The sequence below is a fragment of the Heptranchias perlo genome, chromosome 24 (genome assembly GCF_035084215.1).
Source record: "Heptranchias perlo isolate sHepPer1 chromosome 24, sHepPer1.hap1, whole genome shotgun sequence".
Taxonomy (NCBI): Eukaryota; Metazoa; Chordata; class Chondrichthyes; order Hexanchiformes; family Hexanchidae; genus Heptranchias; species Heptranchias perlo.
Window position 1 is genome coordinate 29,554,357 of NC_090348.1, and position 22,561 is coordinate 29,576,917.

The following is a 22,561-nucleotide window of genomic DNA, read 5'->3' on the forward strand; positions in this document are numbered from 1 at the left end:
ACGCGGAAGTTGGCGGGTTGGAGCCAGCTTCCTTACCAGCACGGGATTTTCCTGATTTTCCCAGCCCCCGCCCCCAACGCACCCATGCTTTTAAAGTACTACTCAGTACATTTGCAATGCTAACTATATGAAATTCTTATTTATTCAGCAGGGTGAGAGTTAAGAGTGTGTCAGATGTAAAGCCAACGTATGTTCATGACCATGGGTGAACAAAAATGTAGTTAACTTGCAAGATGCAGCTTGACCACTGCTGTTAAGAAATCACTAGAGAGTGAAATTACACGTTGAACCATTTAGGCTGCAAAATAAAGCAGCCTACTGTTTTTCACCGAGAAGCATGGCTCTTTGTTCTTTGCTAATTAAAACGTAAAGGCTGCTAAAAGGCTAATTCAAAACCAGAACCTAATGAGCACTTGCATTGAACAGATGCTTTTTAAAGTGCTTGTGTAATAAAATAATTGGGGTAGTTGATAACACGTTGGGCTGGATTTTCCTCAGTGGTAGATTTATCACTGAAGTAGCACTGAAACTACACTTCTGCCTGTCGGTGTAACTTTGCCAAGAACCAGCCCAATTATCCTTGATGCACCTCTGTTAAACATTCACGTGGATTCCTGGTGCTATTAGCACTCTCCAAAGACATTCTGCGCCATGGGGTTTTGGGGGGAGGGAGAAGAAAATCCAATGTTGTGTAGCAGCTGAAAGGGCCACATGTTTCTTTGTTTACGGGTAACTAAGTTGGTTACTCAAGCTACAAAAACTAGAAAGGAACAAATTATAGTCAGCCAGACTGCACTAGTCACACATTTGAGTCTAGGGTTTCCTTGCTTAGTCACAGTCTGCTTTTCTCCTGGACAATATTGTTATGGATAGTTCAGAAAGGTATTTGTTATCTTAATCTTGTCTCTGATCAGTTTATCGAGTGACCTATTGGAGATCTAATAACCTTTTAGGTGTTATAGGCAGTCATAATACAGTATTGATGTGATGTAAAATCATTTATTGCAATTGCAGCACTGGTCTGGTGAAGGCCTTTCTACTGCTTGCGGTATTGTAGTTGAAAATGCATTTGTTTTTTGATTTATTTTGTCTATATTTATCCCCCGTGCTCTCAATTTTCATTGTTATTTTCTCCTCTTTAGGTCACTCTGCACCAAAAACTATTTCCTGAGATACTGCCAAACAATTTATTCCAGTCAACTGCCATTCTTGAATTAACTATTTGGGGCTAACTGCAGGGTTTGTGTACCTTTTTTCCCTTCCCTCTGCTCCCTGTGGTGATGCTACTCATACCTGTAAGGACACTCTCTAGATGGCCTGGGAATTTGCTGTGTTAGTGAATTGTGGAGGGAAAGATTCACCTCTTGGCATAGCTTGTGTGCTATTTCCAAGCTGGTAAAATTCAGGCACAAAAATGGCTTAGGTCTCTAGTATTATATTATTTGGTCAAGTCGACAAATTTTCTATGCCTGTACATTTTTCCATTAACTATACACATTTTGAACTTAATCCATAAAGCAACCTCAACTGCAGCTGACTAGAATTCAGAATTTACAGCATTTTATCTTGCAGAGCAAGAGAGTGAAGGGGTTAGAGGTAACATTGTGCATCACCATGATAAACATCCCACTTATACCAAGAAAGAAAGAAAGAATCTTACTGGATTTGTATATAAAACCAGAATCTGAGTTTTTGGTAAGCTTTTGGCATAAGCACCAGGTCTTTTTGGCTTTAAAGGGCAAGGATAATGCAAGGAAAGTACTTTGCCCATTCAGATATTCTGAAAAAATAAAATCTTGCTTGCAAGATATACTGTTAATATAGCAATTTTTTTCCCAGCCTGTGGAGACCCACCAGTTTGGATGTTCCCTCTCACCATGGATATGCTCCACTAAAGTCAGCTTCATAGGAAATTCAATAGATTGCATTCAGGCTGATCCTGGTTTGGGAAGTGTCTGAGACGGGAGAACTGGTAGGCATTTGTAGTGACTCGCCCTCCTATCTGCCTCCTTGTGTGGAAAAAGTTGCTTTTTATCACAGCTGAGATCTGACCCAGTGCTTGGGATAGTTATGTGCTTAGTTTTGAAACCTAGCTCCTTGACTTGTGCATTAAAGAGCTACTCAGGTGATGCATTGTAATATCTTGAAAGTTTTGAGAATGCACTCATGAAATTGAGAGCCTCCTCCAACATATGAATTCCTCGTGGGGATTGCTAGTTCAGTGTATCTAGTAATCTATGATTGCAAGATAGAAATCTGTGTTTATGTTTGTAGTGATTTTATAGCAGACTTACAACACTGAACTGTGCACTTTATTCTGGCTTTGTACACTGATGATTTGTTTGAATGTCTTCAGCTGTGTTTTCCTACGAAAATGTTTTAAAGGATGTGGGAGAAAATCATCTGGTGTTAATCTGTTAATGTTTAATCTATAATAAAAATAGAAAATGCTGGAAACACACAGCAGGTCAGATAGCATCTGTGGAGAGAGAAAGGTAGGGTACATAGAAACATGGAAAATAGGAGCAAGAGTAGGCCGTTCGGCCCTTCGGGCCTGCTCCGCCATTCAAAATGATCATGGCTGATCGTCTAACTCAGTAACCTGTTCCCCTTTTTCCCCATATCCCTTGATCCCTTTAGCATTAAGAAATATATCTATCTCCTTCTTGAATATATTTAATGACTTGGCCTCCACTGCCTTCTGTGGTAGAGAATTCCACAGGTTCACCACCCTATGAGTGAAGAAATTTCTCCTCATCTCGGTTCTAAATGGCATACCCCGTATCCTGAGACTGTGACCCCTGGTTATGGATTCCCCAGCCATCGGGAACATCCTCCCTGCATCTAGTCTGTCTAGTCCTGTTAAAATTTTATATGTTTCGATGAGATGAGATTAATGTTTCCGGTTGATGTCCTTTCGTCAACCTGAAACGTTAACCCTACGATTCTCTCTCTGCAGATACTGCCTGACCTGCTGTGTGTTTCCAGCATCTGCAATATTTTGCTATTTTTAAGTGTTTAAACTTTGTCGTGTTCACACATATTTTCCTCCACCACATTCTGGAGGAACATACTGTTGCTCTATGATGATGTGGGGAACCTAAAATCAGAGACAAGGGCCCCGATATTTACATGAAGGGAATGGGGCCGCGTGTCAGCGGCCGGGAAACCCAAAATACTGGGAAGGTGGAGGTCCTGCCGAATTTAACGACAGGACCTCATTAGAATTTTTTTACTCTATTTTCTGCCCAGCCAGATTGCGAGGCTAATCAGCTATCGGGCGGGAAAGCCTACTGTAGAAGGCTGCAGCTGGGGACCGCTTGGGACATTCCCCGGCAATCGAGACGATCGGGGGTTGGTGGGAGGGCTCGAAGCACAGGAGGGGTCAGCAGATTGTGGGGTGGTCTGAATATCGTGGGGAGGGGTCAGCCGATCGTGAGGATGGATAAATGGCGGCAGAAGGTTTGCTTGGGTGGCCGGGGGGATAGAACATAAGAAATAGGAGCAGGAGTAGGCCATACGGCCCCTCGAGCCCGCTGCGCCATATAATAAGATCGTGGCTGATCTTCCATCTCAACTCCAATTTCCCACCTGATCCACATATCCCTTGATTCCCTTAGTGTCCAAAAAACTATTGATCTCAGTCTTGAATATACTCAACGACTGAGCATCCACAGCCCTGTGGGGGTAGAGAATTCCAAAGATTCACAACCCTCTGAGTGAAGAAATTCCTCCTCATCTCGGTCCAAAATGGCCGACCCCTTATCTTGAGACTATGAACCCTCGTTCTAGACTCTCCAGCCAGGGGAAACCGCCTCGCAGCATCCACCCTGTCAAGCCCTCTAAGAATTTTATATGTTTCAATGAGATCACCTCTCATTCTTCTAAATTTCAGAGAATATAGGTCCATTTTACATAATCTCTCCTCATAGGACAACCCTCTCATCGCAGGAATCAATCGAGTGAACCTTCGTTGCACCCCCTCTTGGGCAAGTATATCCTTCCTTAGATAAGGAGACCAAAACTGTACACAGTACTCCAGGTGTGGTCTCACCAAAGCCCTGTACAATTGCAGCAAGACCTCCTTACTCTTAGCCTTTATTGCAAGAGGGTTGGAGTATAACATACCATTTGCCTTTGTAATTGCTTGCTTTACCTGCATGTTATCTTTTTGTGATTCGTGTACAAGGACACCCAAATCCCTCTGACTACCAACATTTCTTAGTCTCTCTCCTTTTAAAAAAAATTCTGCTTTCCTATTCTTTCTACCAAAGTGGATAATTTCACATTTTCCCACATTATACTCCATCTGCCACCTTCTTGCCCACTCACTTAACCTGTCTATATTCCTTTGCAGCCTCTTTGCGTCCTCTTCACCGCTTAGTTTCTCACCTAGCTCTGTATCGTCAGCAAACTTGGATACATTACACTCAGTCCCCTCATCTAAGTCATTGATATAGATTGTAAATAGCTGAGGCCCAAGCACCGATCCTTGCGGCACCCCACCAATTACAACCTGCTAACCTGAAAATGACCCGTTTATTCCTATTCTCTGTTTTCTGTCCGTTAACCAATCCTATCTCCATGCTAATATATTACCCCTAATCTCATGAGCCCTAATCTTGTGTAACAACCTCTTGTGTGGCACCTTATCGAATGCCTTTTGAAAATCCAAATATACTACACCAACTGGTTCCCCCTTATCTACCCTGCAAGTTAAATCCTCAAAAAATTCTAATAGATTTGTATAACATGATTTCCATTTCATAAAATCGTGTTGATTTTGCCTAATCATATTATGATTTTCTAAGTGCCCTGTTACTACGTCCTTAATGATAGATTCTAGCATTTTCTCAACTACTGATGTCAGGCTAACTGGCCGATTAGTTCCCTGTTTTCTCTCTCCCTTTCTTGAATAGCAGTGTTACATTTACTACCTTCCAATCCATGGGAACCGTTCTAGGATCTAGGGAATAGTGGAAGGTCAAAACCAATGCATCCACTATCCCTGTAGCCACCTCGTTTAAAACCTTAGGATGTAGGTCATCAGGTCCAGGGGATTTGGCGGCTTTAGTCCCATTAATTTCGCCAATACTTTTTCTTTATAATCTTAATTACTTTAAGTTCCTCACTTTCATTAGACCCTTGGTTCCCCACTATGTCCGGTATTTTTCTTTGTGTCTTCTACTATGAAGACAAATACAAAATATTTGTTTAACATCTCTGCCATTTCCTTATTCCACATTATAATTTCTCCTGTCTCAGCCTCTAAGGGACCCACGTTTACTTTCACTAATCTCTTTCTTTTTACATATTTGTGGAAGCTCTTACAATCTGATTTTATATTTCTTGCTAGTTTACTCTCATATTCTATTTTCTCCCCCTTTATCAATTTCTTCGTCATCCTTTGCTGATTTCTAAAACCCTCCCAATTCTCAGGCTTACCACTCTTTTTAGCAACATTGTAACCCCCTTAACCTAATACTATCCTTAACTTCTGTAGTTAGTCACGTGGAATTTTTATTCCTCAGGGGAATGCATATCAAATATGGACAAAAGAACTGAATTCCAGAAGTGAGGTGAGAGTGACTGTCCTTGACATCAAGACAGCATTTGACCGAGTGTGGCACCAAGGAGCCCTAGTAAAATTGAAGTCAATGGGAATCAGGGGGAAAACTCTCCAGTGACTGGAGTCATACCTAGTACAAAGGAAGATGGTAGTGGTTGTTGGAGGCCAATCATCTCAGCCCCAGGGCATTGCTGCAGGAGTTCCCCAGGGCAGTGTCCGAGGCCCAACCATGTTCAGCTGCTTCATCAATTACCTTCCCTCCATCATAAGGTCAGAAATGGGGATGTTCGCTGATGATTGCACAGTGTTCGGTTCCATTCGCAACCCCTCAGATAACGAAGCAGTCCGTGCCCGCATGCAGTAAGACCTGGACAGCCTCCAAGCTTGGACTGATAAGTGGCAAGTAACATTCGTGCCAGGCAATGACCATCTCCAACAAGGGAGAATCTAACCACCTCCCCTTGACATTCAACGGCATTACCATCGCTGAATCCCCCACCATCAACATCCTGGGGGTCACTGTTGACCAGAAACTTAACTGGACCAGCCGCATAAATATTGTGGCTACAAGAGCAGGTCAGAGGCTGGGTATTCTGCAGCGAGTGACTCACCTCCTGACTCCCCAAAGCCTTTCCACCATCTACAAGGCACAAGTCAGGAATATGATGGAATACTCTCCACTTGCTTGGATGAGGCAGCTCCAACAACACTCAAGAAGCTCAACACCATCCAGGACAAAGCAGCCCGCTTAATTGGCACTCCATCTACCACCCTAAACATTCACTCCCTCCACCACCGGCTGCAGTATGTACCATCCACAGGATGCACTGCAGCAACTCGCCAAGGCTTCTTCGACAGCACCTCCCAAACCCACGACCTTTACCACCTAGAAGGACAAGGGCAGCAGGCACTTGGGAACAACACCACCTGCACGTTTCCCTCCAAGTCACACACCATCCCGACTTGGAAATATATCACCATTCCTTCATTGTCGCTGAGTCAAAATCCTGGAACTCCCTACCTAACAGCACTGTGGGAGAACCTTCACCACACGGACCGCAGCGGTTCAAGAAGGTGGCTCACCACCACCTTCTCGAGGGCAATTAGGGATGGGCAATAAATGCTGGCATAGCCAGCGACGCCCACATCCCATGAACGAATAAAAAAAAATTCATTGAGAATTATGAATTATTTCTTTAAATGTTGGCATTGCTTATCTCCTTATCTCGGTGCTCCTGCTCCTCCTGGCCCACAAGTGTTAATTGTATCCATATGATTTATATCAATTAGTTAAATTGTATTCAGGTGGTGCGTATCAATTGAGAACTCTTTTGTATCCATTTATAAGTGATCTGATCTGGGTGTAGGGGTGGTAATGTAGATATCTGTAAATATAAACTTGTAGCAATGGAAGACGCACTTACTTACTGGATCTGGCAGCTCCCGTCTCCCTTCAGTTGCAGGGTTTCCCGAACTCTGAGAAACTCGGCCCGCAACCGTTAAATTTAAATGGCTGCCAAAATCCGAGGAACGGAGCCACATTTAAATATTATAATCACTGACCCGCCTCTCGAGAGCGGGCTACTCTGCCGCCCCCAAACTATCCACGGTAAAACCAGAAGTAGGCGCATTCATGGCGTGTTGGGGACGGGTTTTACATTTTTGCCAATTTAACCACCGACCCTCTCCCACCCGTCGTACAGGAGTTAAAATTTCCCCCCCATTGAATTTGCACTCCAGTTTCTTTATCTAGGTATATCATCATGGTGAAGTGTCATCATCTGTATGTGAAATGTTACCTCACATCATTTTATTCCCTGTAGACAAACTGTATTTTTTGCGGTGCAAGTTTATGTTTACCATTCAGACCTGATTTGTTCATTGAGATGTGAGCTGAAAGTTCTTGTGCAGTTGAATAATGTAAATAGCGTAGTGGTGTCCCACTGAAATAAGTACTGGCCTGTCTTGTGTTACTGGTGATCTGACATTTCATAAAAACAATGTAAGGCAAAATGTCAGCATAAAATATTTTGTTTCACTCTAAGAGCAAACCTACCCCTAACCTCTGAGGAAAAACTCTGTGACAGCTTTGCAGTTTCTCAAGGAGATCACTGCAGATTGGAAATTTATGCTAGAGAAAGTTTTAAAAAAATCTTACCTGCACCCTCTTCATTTGCTATGTATTGTCAGTCCTCGAGGGGCTGAATGGCCTACTCCTGTTCGTATGTTCCACGCGCAATGCTCGCAGACATGTCATTTTGTTTATGCATGAGGTTGAGGGCCTCTTTGAGCAGAAAATTTGACATTATTCATGGGTCACTCACTTTGTGGTTTTCATTTTGTGCACTTTCCCAAACACGCAGATCTATATAAAATATTGGTCCTGATATTTACGGGGAGGTGGAGAAGGCGTCGGGGGGTGCGGGGGTCGTAGCGGCTGGGAAATCCAGAAATGCGGGTTTCCTGGAGATCCTGCTGAATTTAACGACAGGCTCTCATTTAAATTTTTTTGTCGCCGTTTCCCGACTGGCATCCAGATTGAGAGGCTGTCGGGCGGAAAGGCCTGCAGCACAAGGCTGCAGCCAGGGAGTGGAGTAGAGAGGAGGGAGAGACCTTGGGTCAGTGGGGGACATCGTGGGAAGGGGCGGTGAGGACATCGGGGGGGGGGGGAGGGAGGACGGGTGGACTTTGCGGGGAGGGGGCCTGGGAGGACACAGAGGGATGCGGCGGGGAGGGAAAATGAGAGATTATTTATGTTATAAAGTAAAATAATAAATGGCAAACCAGAGGGCCGGGGAGGATATTGGAGATGGGGGCCGTGGAGGACTTCGGGGGGAGGGGGAGGCGGGGAGAAGATTGGTCGGACCGGGGAGGGCATCGGATCACAGGGAGGGGGGTTTGGCCGGTCGCGGGTAGGGAAGCAGGATAGTTTGGGGGGCATTCCTGCTCCTCCTGGCCCACAAGCAGTGCTGGAAAAGCACTTACCTACTGGATCTGGCTGTTCTCGCCTCCCTTCAGCTGCCGGGTTTGCCGAGCCCTAGGAAAACCAGTCTGCAGCTATTAAATTTAAAATTGTGCAAAAATTTCAGGCACACAGCCTCAGTAAAATATTTAACTTACGGACTGACCTTTGAAGAGCAGGTTGGTTGCCCACCCCCCCCCCCCCCCGCCCAATCTGTCTCCATTAAAACTGGAAATGGGTACGTTGGGGTCGGGTTTCCAATTTTTGAATTTTTAACCCCCTCTCCCGCCCGCCCTGGAGGGTTAAAACTCCCCCTATTGTGTATAAAATCACAATGCAATGAATACAAAAAATGCAAATCAGAATACTTGTTTCTATTTGTTTATACTTGAGCCTCCTGTGGGAAAGACCCATGTTTCTCCAGGAGTTGCATTTCCACACTGTTAGAGTCCTGAGGGATCCCTTTTATTGTAATTCTTTTTAAAATTTCTTTTTATGTAGTCAATTTTTTTTTTACAGTTGAACTTTACTTCTTGTAAGCTGGCAGATAGACAATATTTAAAAAGGCAAAATAGTGAATGTTCTAATTTGCAGAATTTAAACAAAATGAAGACTTTGCTATCATTTAAGATCATAAACTATTTTTTAAAAATGGCTGCTATTCTCATTTCTCAACCAAATTTTCATCTTTGTAGACCATATTTTCTCCAGAAGGAATCTAATATTAACTGCCTAACTAGTTGTGGTCTTTGTAACCAATCAGATCATAGTATCATAGTAGGTTCAGTACATGAGAAGGCCATTCGGCCCATCGTGCCTGTGCTGGCTCTTTGAAAGAGCTACCCAATTAATCCCATTCCCCTGCTCTTTCCCCATAGTCTTGTAAATTTTTTCCCTTCAAGTATTTATCCAATTCCCTTTTGAAAGTTACTATTGAATCTGCTTCCACCACCCTGGCAGTGCATTCCAGATCATAACAACTCACTGCATAAAAAAATGTTGTGTTGCCTCTGGCTCTTTTGTCAATCTTCTTAAATCCATGCCTTCTGGTTACCGACCCTTCTGCCACTGAAAAACAACCCCAGCTTCTCCATTCTCTTCACATAACTGAAGTTCCTCATCCCTGGCACCATTTTAGTAAATCTTTTCAGCACCCTCTCTAAGACCTTGACATCCTTCCTAAAGTGTGATGCACAGAATTGAACACAATACTCCAGCTGAGGCCTAACCAGTGTTTTATAAAAGTTTAGCATAACTCCCTTGCTTTTGTGCTCTATGCTTCTATCAATAAAGCCCAGGATCCCATATGCTTTTTTAACAGCTTTCTCAACTTGTCCTGCCCCTTCAAAGATTTGTGTATGTGCACCCCCAGGTCTTTCTGTTCCTGCATCCTCTTCAAAATTGTACCATTTAGTTTATATTGCCTCTCCTCATTCTTCCTACCACAATGCATCACACTTCTCTGCATTAAATTTCATCTGCCATGTGTCTCAAAAAAAGTAGCTAAGCAAAAAAATGTAACGCCCATTAATTTTGGTTCGAAATCCTAAACTGCTTGGCTTTTGGTCTGGAAATTACAAGGATTAAAACTTGTCGTGTTCAGAAGCTTTTGTTTATAAAACCATTTATGGATTTTTGACTTGTGTATCCAAGATGCAAAGTAAATCAACATGACTTCCTGTGACTTTAAATATTAAAACTTCTGTTTAACTTCTTTTGAGAACATTTTAGAATACCCAAATGTAAAGCTTTCAACAATTTAGATGGTGCTTTAATGGTTTTGGACCTTTGCCAGATACCAACAAAAATGATCTTACAAATGTAAAAACTATCATTTGAGATTTAGTACAAATTTCCATTGTCTAATGTCTTTTAATTAATATGTTTCCCAGACACAAAGAAGTATGGACATAAAAGATTGTTTCTTTATTTAAACTCTGTGTGTTTGTGTGTCTCTTTTTCTCTCTATCTATTGATACTGCTCTGTCGTTACACATAAAGCATCTCTTCTTTGTCTAACTACTAATATAGAAAGATTGAAAATACAATGGGTGCTCAGAAGGCAATCTCATTACGTTTTTGCATTGTTAATCTATATAACAGTTTCTACATTTCTGTTCTATTATGATTTTCAAAGGAATAAAGCCAAGTTGTCACAGATTATCTGTTTTATTAATCTGAATTCTCTTGCTGTTACTAAGATATAGATAGGCTTATAAAAATAATTTTTCTTTGAAAGACTTTCTATTACAATTTTTTTTGTATTCTTCCATGTACAGGAAATGTTACTATTCAGACTGATGCAGGTGCTGTTACAGTAGGTAAGAAACTCTCCCACTTTACTCATACTAGTTCCAGTTTATGTATAAGAGAATAATTCCACCATAACTTTAATTATGGTTGAGCTAGAGAGAGCGTTTACTGCAGCAGTCAGTTCTCTGAGAAGCTGTGGGCAAATTACATGCGCAAGCAAGAAAGGTAAAGGCTTCAGTTGGTGGCTGCAGGTGTAGCTTGCTACGCAAGGTATCTGCATAATTCTAATCTAAAGAAACTGAGAAGCAATGAGTCCTTCATAAGCAGAACTATGTGCTTTTTATTTTGTTAGTATTCTATAAAAGGAAAACTGGTGAGACATTGTTGCTTTCAATAGAGGAAGTATAGCTCTTCTGAGAAAGGTGGTGGGGATGGCACTATATATGTTGTGATGCATCACACTAAAATAGCGCAGGGAGAATACGCTCTCATTTTAAGAAACCAATATGATAGTAGCCTTATGGTGTAGAAAAAATGCATAAAATTTCTTTGTGCCATTGATATTGTTTTGGATATGTATATAGAAAATGGAGAGAGACCCTAGTAGTAAGTGTTGTTTCTTTGATCATACCCATCAAATTTCCAAAGTTCTGTTTTACACATATCCATTTTAATTTCTAAAAGCTGTTAAAGTTTGAAACTGCTTTACTGAATAGTGATGGTAAAACTTGGCATTGTCATTGATCCATTACTTTGGCTGAACTTCTAACATATGTTGAAACTTGAGAAGTCTAATCTTTTTCTATCCTGAGCCTTATTTATAAATGCTATTGAATTGCATTTTAGGCAAAGAAAAGAAAAAATTCAAATCAAGCAGAGCTGATTTTTATTTTTGTAGGGTGATGGTGAAGGAGTATATGTTGCCAGCACACTTTTTATACAAATGAAATCATATCTGACCCACAGAGAATTTTAGCTCAATAGTTTGGGTCTGTCAACATTTGCTCGGTAGTGCTGGATACCACTCCAATTGCTCAAAAATGGTTACATACTAAAATTAAAAATCAGATAGCATAACATCTTCTATGATGTTACAATATACAGCATTATGCTGCGAGTTACTTTCAGCACTCCTGATAGATTTGCATTGATAAGCCATGAAATCAAGCAACATGCATCAGCACATGGACAAAAGAGCTGAATTTCAGAAGTGAGGTGAGAGTGACTGTCCTTGACATCAAGGCAGCATTTGACCGAGTGTGGCACCAAGGAGCCCTAGTAAAATTGAAGTCAATGGGAATCAGGGGGAAAACTCTCCAGTGGCTGGAGTTATACCTAGCACAAAGGAAGATGGTAGTGGTTGTTGATGGCCAATCATCTCAGCCCCAGGACATTGCTGCAGGAGTTCCTCAAGGCAGTGTCCTAGGCCCAACCATCTCCAGCTGCTTCATCAATGACCTTCCCTCCATCATAAGGTCAGAAATGGGGATGTTCGCTGATGATTGCACAGTGTTCAGTTCCATTCGCAACCCCTCAGATAATGAAGCAGTCCAAGCCTGCATGCAGCAAGACCTGGACAACATCCTGGCTTGGGCTCATAAGTGGCAAGTAACATTCATGCCAGAAAAGTGCCAGGCAATGACCATCTCCAACAAGAGAGAGCCTAACCACCTCCCCTTGACATTCAACGGCATTACCATCGCTGAATCCCCCACCATCAACATCCTGGGGGTCACCATTGACCAGAAACTTAACTGGACCAGCTAAATAAATACTGTGGCTACAAGAGCAGGCCAGAGGCTGGGTATTCTGCGGCGAGTGACTCACCTCCTGACTTCCCAAAGCCTTTCCACCATCTACAATGCACAAGTCAGGAGTGTGATGGAATACTCTCCACTTGCCTGGATGAGTGCAGCTCCAACAATACTCGAAGCTCGACACCATCCAGGACAAAGCAGCCCGCTTGATTGGCACCCCATCCACCACCCTAAACATTCACTCCCTTCACCACCGGTGCATAGTGGCTGCAGTGTGTACCATCCACAGGATGCACTGCAGCAACTCGCCAAGGCTTCTTCGACGGCACCTCCCAAACCCGCGACCTCTACCACCTAGAAGGACAAGGGCAGCAGGTACATGGGAACAACACCACCTGCACGTTCCCCTCCAAGTCACACACCATCCCGACTTGGAAATATATCACCATTCCTTCATTGTCGCTGGGTCAAAATCCTGGAACTCCTTTCCTAACAGCACTGTGGGAGAACCTTCACCAGACGGACTGCAGCGGTTCAAGAAGGTGGCTCACCACCACCTTCTCGAGGGCAATTAGGGATGGGCAATAAATGCCAGCCTCGCCAGCGACGCCCACATCCCATGAACGAATAATTTTTAAAAATGACAATTAGTTAGGTTTCCACACTGCCATTAAGAATTTTGTGGTGGGATTTACAGTGGGATTGGGTAGTGTTGTACAGTATTATCCAAGGTGCATAGGTATGGGATTGTGAAATGGACATCACCATGCTCAGATCAAGCCTGCTGGATATGCTAATATTATTGACTAACAGCACTAGCATTTTTATGCTATTCTGAAGATTTGTAGAATGTTGCCAAGGCAACATTTATTATCTAGCCCTAGTTGCCCTGGCCTTGTAGCGATGGCACTCCCGCAATATTGTTTGGTAGGGAATTCCAGGATTTTGATCCAGCTGGATTGAAGGAATGGTGGTATATGTCCAAGTAACGGGTATGTAATATAGTGATTATGTTACTGGACTAGTATTCCAAAGGCCTGGATTAAGGATCCAGAGAATATGAGTTCAAATCCCACCATGACAGTTGAGAATTAGAATTCTGATTTTAAAAAATCTGGAAATAAAAAGCTGGTGTCGTAATTAGATTTTATGTAATAGGATGATTCTTAATATTTTGTAGATTCCTCCCTGTGTTTTGTGTTTGTAATATTTTTACTATTCATAAATGCTGGGTCAAATACATTTTTCCCTGGTAGAAAAGTGTGTTCTCAGATTATGTCAATCTCTGCAAATTTCAATTTCTTGTGCAATAAAGCATGTATTGCTTTCGTTATCTTTAAATACTTTGGGCATATGTTATCCCATATAATTTATATTATGAGCATCGTGCTGCAGAAATGCAAGGGGTGCTTTTGTCTAGCTACTCCTAGAATTAGCAATAATGTTTATTTGCTAAAGTCAAACTCAAACATTTAGTTTAATTTATAAATGTATGATTTTAAAAAAAAGTTTAGTGATGCAGAGTTGATCATAAAACAATTTTATTTGACTTGGTGTTTTGTTCTGTTAAGTAAAAGGTCAAATAAGCGAGCTGTTTTTTTATTGTTTCCATAGCAGCAGGTCTATAAAACTTTAATAGTATTTGATTGGAAAAGTATTATTTGCATTTGATGAAGTTAAAGTGAAAATAATTCAATTTAATTTTCTAAGCAGATTGATGGAAGTTTTTTTAAAAAAGTGTCATTATTCTGGGTGTTGGTAATTTTCCTGTCCAGTTATCACAGAGCAGAAAATTGCACTTTAGGTGGTAACGGTAACTTTATTGGTATTAGTGCCACTCTACGTTACTGATATTAAACTAAAAGCACCAATTTAACCAATCATTGGATCATGTGAATTTTAGTTGGTCCGCCATTGCACCACCAGTGCTAAAAGTCACAAACTCAACAGTGTTGCTGCAACTTTGCACAGTGCTTTTCCTCCGGTAGCCATTCTTCTTTCTGAGGCGTGCAGGAAGGACAAGCGTTATAAGTGTAGAAAAGCCAGGTACTAAGGAGAAGGTCGTATAAACATGAAAGATTGGCTAGACCCAGGCTGAATACATTTTGGCATTAGGCAGAGAGTAGGAATAAACGGGTCATTTTTGGGTTGGCAGGCTGTAACTAATGGGTGCCGCAAGGATCAGTGCTTGGGCCTCAGCTGTTTACAACCTTTATTAATGACTTTGATGAAGGGACTGATTGTAATGTATGCAAGTTTGCTGACTCAGCTAGGTGGGAAAGTAAGCTGTGAGGAGGACACAGAGTCTGTAAAGGGATATAGACGGTTAAATGAGTGGGCAAGAACGTGGCAGATGGAGTATGTGGGGAAATGTGAGGTTATTCACTTTGGCAGGAAGAATAGAAAAACAACATTTTTTTTAAATGGTGAGAAACTATTAAATGTTGGTGTTCAGAGGGATTTGGGTGTCCTTCTATACAAAACACCTGAAAGTTAACATGCAGGTACAGCAAGCAATTAGGAAGGCAAGTGGTATGTTGGCCTTTATTGCAGGGGGTTTGGAGTATAAGAGAAGGAAGTCTTGCTGCAATTGTACAGTGATTTGGTGAGACCACACCAGGAGTACTGTGTGTGGTTTTGGTCTCCTTACCTAAGGAAGGATATACTTGCTTTAAAGGGGTTGCAACAAAGGTTCTCTAGATGGATGAGATGGTTGTCCTTTGAGGAGAGATTGAATAGAATGGGCCTTTATTCTCTGGAGAATGAGAGGTGATCTCATTGAAACATGGAAGATTGTGAAAGGGCTTGTCAGGATAGATGCTAAGAGGCTGTTTCCCCAGGCTGCAGAGTCTAGAACTAGGGGGCACAGTCTCAGGATAAGGGGTCGGCCATTTAGGATTGAGATGAGGAGAAATTTCTTCACTCAGAGGGTTGTGAATCTTTGGAATTCTCTATCCCTGATGCTCAGTCGTTTGAGTATGTTCAAGACTCTGATCGATAGATTTTTGGATGCTTAAGAGAATCAAAGGATATGGAGATCGGGCGGGAAAGTGGAGTTGAGGTTAAAGATCAGCCATGATCTTCTTGAATGGCGGAGGAGGCTCGAGGGGCCGTATGGCCTATTTCTGCTCCTAGTTCTTATGTTTTTAACTGAAGCAGTCTAGGGATGTAAGGGATCTATGACAAATATTGGCTTCAGGTTTGGTGAGACTCTCAGTTTTTCCAGCTGCGCTGCTTGTAGCTAAAAAGTACAAATGGAATCAACTTTTTGCCACAGGATGTTCTTAAGAATCAGGAAATTACACTAGTTTTGGTCCAAGTTATGTCATTCTATTATTGACTGGTTAATTTCTCCATAATATTAACAACTTACGTTTATATAAAACTAAAACAGAAAATGGTTAAAATGCACAAGTCAGTCAGCAACTGTAAAAAGGGTTCTGATGAAGGGTTATACCTGAAATATTAACCCTTTATATTCCTAGGATTTTCTGATTTTTTGTTTCAGATTTCCAGAATTTTCACTTTTTTTTTCTTATTCTTTTCATTATATATTGCCTTTAACATGGTAATATGCTCCAAGGTGCTTCATAAAGGAGGAACAGATGCCAAGCAGTAATAGGATAGGAGAGATGACTGAAAGTGTGTTTGGGGAAAAAAGTTTTGAGGCTTCTAAAGGCAGACAAAGAAGTAGCAAGGCAGAGGGGTTTAGTGAGGGAGTACCAAAGAGTAGGGCTGAGGCTGCTGAAGACCGCCATTCATGGTAGAGTGGAGGGAGGGAAGGATGCACTGGAGTTGGAGGGTAAGATGAACAAATGTTACAAGCATAGAGAAGGAAGGTATTAAAGAAAAGATCCTAACAATGGAAAAGCTGCGTAGGTCAAGACCAAAATAAATTTTGACATTATCATCTAAGACACACTAGGGATGTAAGATATGATAAATATTGGCTTCGGGTGGTGAGACTCCTTGACTGCAGCTCCTATACAAATGGCAAAAAATTACAGTAAAAACTGAGGAGGGAGTGGAGGAAAGTGCTGACTTGAACTGAGGGGGGTTATGGGGAAAAGAATGCTAGATTGCACTGGGGTGGAGGGGGTGGGGGAGAAGAGTGCTACCCCAAATGGGGGAGGTGGAAGAAACATACCAGCTGGAACTGGGCTGAAGAGGGAAAAAGTGCCAGCATGAGCTGGTGGGTGAAAGAAGACTATTGGCTTCAATAAAGGGCAGTGGAAGAAGAGTGCCAAGTTTAATTGAGGAGAGAGAAGTGCCAGCTTGAACTGAACAGTGCCATTATGAACTGGGAGGATTGTCTATCAACTGAGTAGCAAGTTGGAGGGATTACAGTGTCTCACCGGATTGGGTCAGGAGTGTTGCACGTGGGAGTGATTGTTGAGATAGTGTTTGGGGAAGTGGTGGTCTGCTCAGTTGTTTGAAATTCCAAATGTCACTTAGAATTTTAATCCAATTCTTAAGTATAAAAGTTTTTTTTTTACAATTAACTAGAATGCACCTTTTTATGTAAAAATTCAAAACTTTTCCATGGGAGCACACTACTGGATCCCCATAGAAATATACAATGCATCGCCAATTGATGGGGTGAGGAGGGGGCAAATTTGAAAGGACTGTTGTACAGTTCTAAATTTGCTGCCTGTGGCCCTGACTAAAATGATCTGATGATCAATGACATGTGGTTCAAATTAGGCAATTTTCTTTTAAAACAAAGAAAATTAATTAAAACTTTTTTCCAGCAATAGATTGCCTACTGCTAATGGGAGGGAGAACTTCTAAAAGACAAAGAAAAATAATTTATTCCCATTTAGCAACTATTCTCTAGTTTTCAAAAATATTGAATAATATACTTTCCTTTTTAAATTATTGTACATTTCAAAATACTGAAAAATTCACCAAATAATGTATCAAAAATCTAAATGTTCTGAGAGGCATTCTCAGCCCCATGGAAAATAAATTCTTTGCCAAAATAAATGATCTTTCTCCCATATTTGCATTTCTATGGACTTCTTACTGTTTGTCTTCATTAGGAAGTACTAATAGTCTGCGAGTTAGACTCTTTGTAGTCATCAGCTTGCTGAGCATGCTGCATTTTGTAGGGCTCACAGCGTCCTCTTGCTGATATCCCCCCCTGCCCCTTTACTCTCTCTCTTCCCTTCCCCTGAGACGATATGCTTTTTAAGCATTGAAGAACTCCAGCTAACATTCCACTAAAGGTGCTAGAGGAGTTTGAACATCAGATGAACCTCTGTTACATGCCCAGTTTTTCAGCATATAATAATAATTTACCATGTGTTTTTCTAAGGAATTGTCAAGTAAAAATGAAGTGCCAACAACTAAAGTGTTTAATTGTTTACTTGCAGATTCCTCAGATGGCAGTCTGAAGGCTTCCACACAACAGGGTGACCTAGATGTTTACGTCAGCCAGCTGGGAATTGTGAATCTGCTAACCCAGGAAGGTGAGATGCTGCAATGAAGTCACAACTGCACCTTTTAATTTGATAACCTAATGGGGAATCTGCAGGTTGGATTTGAACTATCCAGTCAGTTAACTAGACTTTTGATTTGGGCTTTTTTGATGTTCAGATCTAAACTATTCCAGGTGACCACTAACGGAAAGAGCTCAGGTGGGCAGGTGGAAGACAGAGCAGTCAGTGTACAAGTGCTTGGGAACTGTTGATTTTGGGTCAATTATCCGCCAGGGCGGTTTCCTTGACTACAAAGAGTGTCGCTGAAACAACTGCGACAAAATACATAGGAACATAGGAACATGAGTAGGCCATTCAGCCCCTCGTGCCTGCTCCGCCATTTGATAAGATCATGGCTGATCTGTGATCTAACTCCATATACCTGCCTTTGGCCCATATCCCTTAATACCTTTGGTTGCCAAAAAGCTATCTATCTCAGATTTAAATTTAGCAATTGAGCTAGTATCAATTGCCATTTGCGGAAGAGAGTTCCAAACTTCTACAACCCTTTGTGTGTAGAAATATTTTCTAATCTCGCTCCTGAAAGGTCTGGCTCTAATTTTTAGACTGTGCCCCCGACTCCTAGAATCCCCAACCAGTGGAAATAGTTTCTCTCTATCCACCCTATCTGTTCCCCTTAATATCTTATAAACTTCGATCCAATCACCCATTAACCTTCTAAACTCCAGAGAATACAACCCCAACTTGTGTAATCTCTCCTCGTAACCCAACGCTTGACGTCCGGGTATCATTCTAGTAAACCTATGCTGCACTCCCTCCAAAGCCAATATGTCCTTCCGAAGGTGCGGTGCCCAGAACTGCTCACAGTACTCCAGGTGCGGTCTAACCAGGGTTTTGTATAGCTGCAGCATAAATTCTGCCCCCGTGTACTCTAGTCCTCTAGATATAAAGGCCAGCATTCCATTTGCCTTCTTGATTATTTTCTGCACCTGTTCATGACACTTCAATGATCTATGTACCTGAACCCCTAAGTTCCTTTGGACATCCACTGTTTTTAACTTTTTACCATTTAGAAAGTACCCTGTTCTATCCTTTTTTGGTCCAAAGTGGATGACCTCACATTTGCCTACATTGAATTCCATTTGCCACAGTTTTGCCCATTCACCTAATCTACAGGAAGACATTAATAAACTTGCAGAGTGGGCGTGTAATTATCTTGGTAGGAAGAATAAGGGAGCTACATACTGTTTGGATAATAAAAGTCTAAATGGGGTAGAGGAGTAGAGGGATCTGGGGATACAGCAACACAATCACTAAAAGTAGCGATGCAGGTTAATAAGACCACTTAAAAAAAAAAACAAATAAAGCACCAGTTAATTTCTGGAGGGATAGAATTGAAAAGCAGGGAAGTTATGTTAAACTTGTATAGAACCTTGGTTAAACCATACTTGGAATACTGTGAATAGTTCTGGCCTCCATATTATAAAAGGGATATAGAGGCACTGGAGAAGGTGCAAAAAAGATTTACTAGGATGATACCAGAAATGAGAGGTTATACCTATCAGGAAAGTTTGAACAGGCTGGGGCTCTTTTCTCTAGAAAAGGGAAGACTGAAGGGTGACCTGATAGAGGTCTTTAAGATTCTGAAAGGGTTTGATAGGGTAGACGTAGAGAAGATGTTTCCACTTGCAGGGGAGAGCAGAACAAGGGGCTATAAATATAAGACAGTAACTAATAGGGATTACAGGAGAAACTTATTTACCCAGAGAGTGATTAGAATGTGGAACTTGCTACCACAAGGAGTAGTTGAGGTGGACTCATGTAGGTGCATTTAAAGGGAAGCTAGATAAAGGTAGAAAGGAATAGAAGGATATGTTGGTAAGGTTTGATGAAGTAGTGAGGAAGGAGGCTCATGTGGAGCATAAAAACCATGGGCCTGTTGGGCCGAATGGCCTGTTCCTGTGCTGTACATTTTATGTTCACTTGGTAATAAACTGACTGTAGGTAATGCTCGTCTGCAAGTGAGTAATCTGATCCCACAAGACGGGAGAAATGTCAGTGGTGTTTTTGCTTCTGTGCTAAAATTCTCAACAAGAATTTCCGCAAGTGAAAAGCCTGTGATTCTCACATTTTAAATGGACCTCTCTTCATTCGTTCTACATGGTCTCCTCCACTCCATCCAAACTTGGTAAAGTGTAGGAAGGTTTATGGTGAAGATGAAGCAGTAAAGTTGAAGTTTCTGACTGGTGTCTGCCCTGGGCTAGAGAAAGATTCCTGTCCCTCCAAGCATTACATAATGACAGGCAACAGAGAAGTGCCTTCATTTTTATCTTGTGCCAAGACCCATGTTAGTGGTGCTGACTAGCAGTGCATGGTCTTGTGCACCTGGCTGCAACCCGAAAGTCAAATAGCCAAAATTCATTAAGGCGTGTTATGACTCTCCGTATAACTTCCCGTGATTTATGCTTGTTAAATAAAATTAATCTCCAGAAAAATTAACATGTTAATCACAAAAGTTAATTGTGATTAATTGATGGCCCTAGTTATGAAGAGAGACTTGAGAAGTTACAGCTTTTTTCACCAGAGCTGAGAAGGATAAGGGGGACCTGATAGAACTTTTCAAGTTTGCTTCCATAAGTCAGCAAAACAGTAACGAGAGGGCACAAATTTGAAAAAGAGGAATATTAAAAGCATGAGGGGTGAGCATGAGTGGAATTGGGCTATGTGGAGAAAAACACTTATTAGGACAAATGGGCCCCGATATTTACGGGGAGGGCGGAGAAAACCCGGCAGGGCCGGGTACATGGAGGTCCTACTAAATTGAATGGCATGACCTCATTATAATTATTTTTCTTCTGTTTCCTGCCCGGTAGCTGCTAAATTGACAGGCTGGCCGGCGGCCAAGAACCCTTGTGGACAGTCCTCGGCAATCGAGAATGGGGGAGGGAACGAGCGATCGGGGCTTTGGGGTGGGGGGAGGTTGGCCGTTGCAGGAGGGAACGAGAGATTGGAGATTGGTGGAGGTAGGGGTGGGGGGGAGAAACGGGAGGCCATCCCATGAGGGAAGAAGTCCAGAGATCGGGGCTGGAAGTGGGGGGAAGTCGGCGATCACAGTTTTAGTGAGTGAGCCTCTTTTTAAAGGAGCTCAAGAATATTCTAGTTAGTTTTCTGTTACCAATTATATGTTGAGAGGCTCTGATTGGCAGAGGGGAGGCCAAAGGCTTTGTTGAGGGGCTGGGGGGAACACTCCTGCTCCTCTTGGCCTACAAGGAGTGCTGTAAAAGACACTTACCTTCTTGAGCAGCAGCTTCCTCCTCCCTTTTACTGCCGGATTTCCTGATCCCTTGGAAACCCGCTCAGCAACTGGTAAATTTAAATCAGGCACCCAATGGTACTAAGGGAGCCTGATTTAAATATGGTAATGAAGTGTCCCGCCTTTCGATGGCAGGACACTCACACAACATGAGACTCACCACTGTAAAAATGGCAACGGGGGAGTACACGGCGGGTTGTGGACACGTTCCCCGTTTTTTCATTTTTAACACCCCTGACTCCCTCCCACTCATCGTGGGGGGGTTAATAACAAGGCCATGGTGTTTTTCTATGCTAAAATATTTTAGTAAATGAGCCTCCTTTTAAAGGAGCTCAAGAATAATCTAGTTAGTTTTCTATTACCAATTATATGTTGAAAAAAGCATCCCATAATAACTCCTCTCAGACATTCGTCATTTTATGGCCTCAGAAGCTTTTATTTTGTTACCATTTTGTCATAGCAATGTTAAAATAAGCAATATGTTTGGTTACCCATTGCTGAGACTCTGCAGCTCAGGCAGTGTAGGATCTGACAGCAGCTGAGTGTTATCATAGCAGTAAGGAATGTATTAGACAGACAAGCATTGTTGGAGGTTCTGTTATTTTTGAAGAGGTTATGGTCTGATTTAGACCCCTAGGCTTAAAAATGTAATTGGACACTAATTTCCAGTAGACTTTAAAGTTAGCTGACAAACTTTTGTCAATTTTGTTTTCTGATGGGGTGGGAAAGAGTGGGGGGTGGATGTTTTAAAAAAAAAACTCCTAAATATGCAATTGTGCCACTTGGGAGCTGATCGATAGTTACAATGAAGCAGTATGAATGTTCAACATGCATAGCATGGACTTATGTAACAGAATCAACCTAAGGGCCAGTTCTCCAATGTTGCGCTTGGCAGCAAGCCCTCGCTGGCAGCGAGTTAGACTTATGAATCAGGCAGGCCTCAGTGCACTTGGCGCTGAAATGATTCCACAGGAGGAAAAGTTTAAGCAATTTTTGAGGCAGGGCTTCTAGCATGTGCTGGTTTCATTAGTGGCTCCAAATTATGTTAATTCATTTTAACTGGTCCCCTCAATGAATTTTCTGTGTTCTTCTTTATGCAGTTCCTGATTCGCTAAGTGCCCTTGTAAACTTGGAAGGCCTCAAACTGTTTGCACCAAAACTCCCTTATTCAAAGCTGTCTTGACTGGTTTTTGTCACTTGAGTCCCGAATTTCTGGGAGTCCCACTCCACCAGCAGAATTGCGGCGGAACGGAACACCCGGCCACC

General features: G+C 42.0%; 1 protein-coding gene across 2 annotated transcripts in view; it reads left to right on the forward strand.

Annotated features, from left to right (window-relative positions):
• The window catches only part of fam185a (family with sequence similarity 185 member A), a 48,894-nt gene that overhangs the window by 20,438 nt on the left and 5,895 nt on the right, over positions 1-22,561 (forward strand). For both annotated transcript variants that reach the window (XM_068005374.1, XM_068005372.1), the window contains 2 exons: positions 10,811-10,852; positions 17,917-18,012. In XM_068005374.1, the coding sequence (XP_067861475.1) occupies positions 10,811-10,852; positions 17,917-18,012 (138 nt within the window). The remainder of the gene's footprint in view (positions 1-10,810; positions 10,853-17,916; positions 18,013-22,561) is intronic.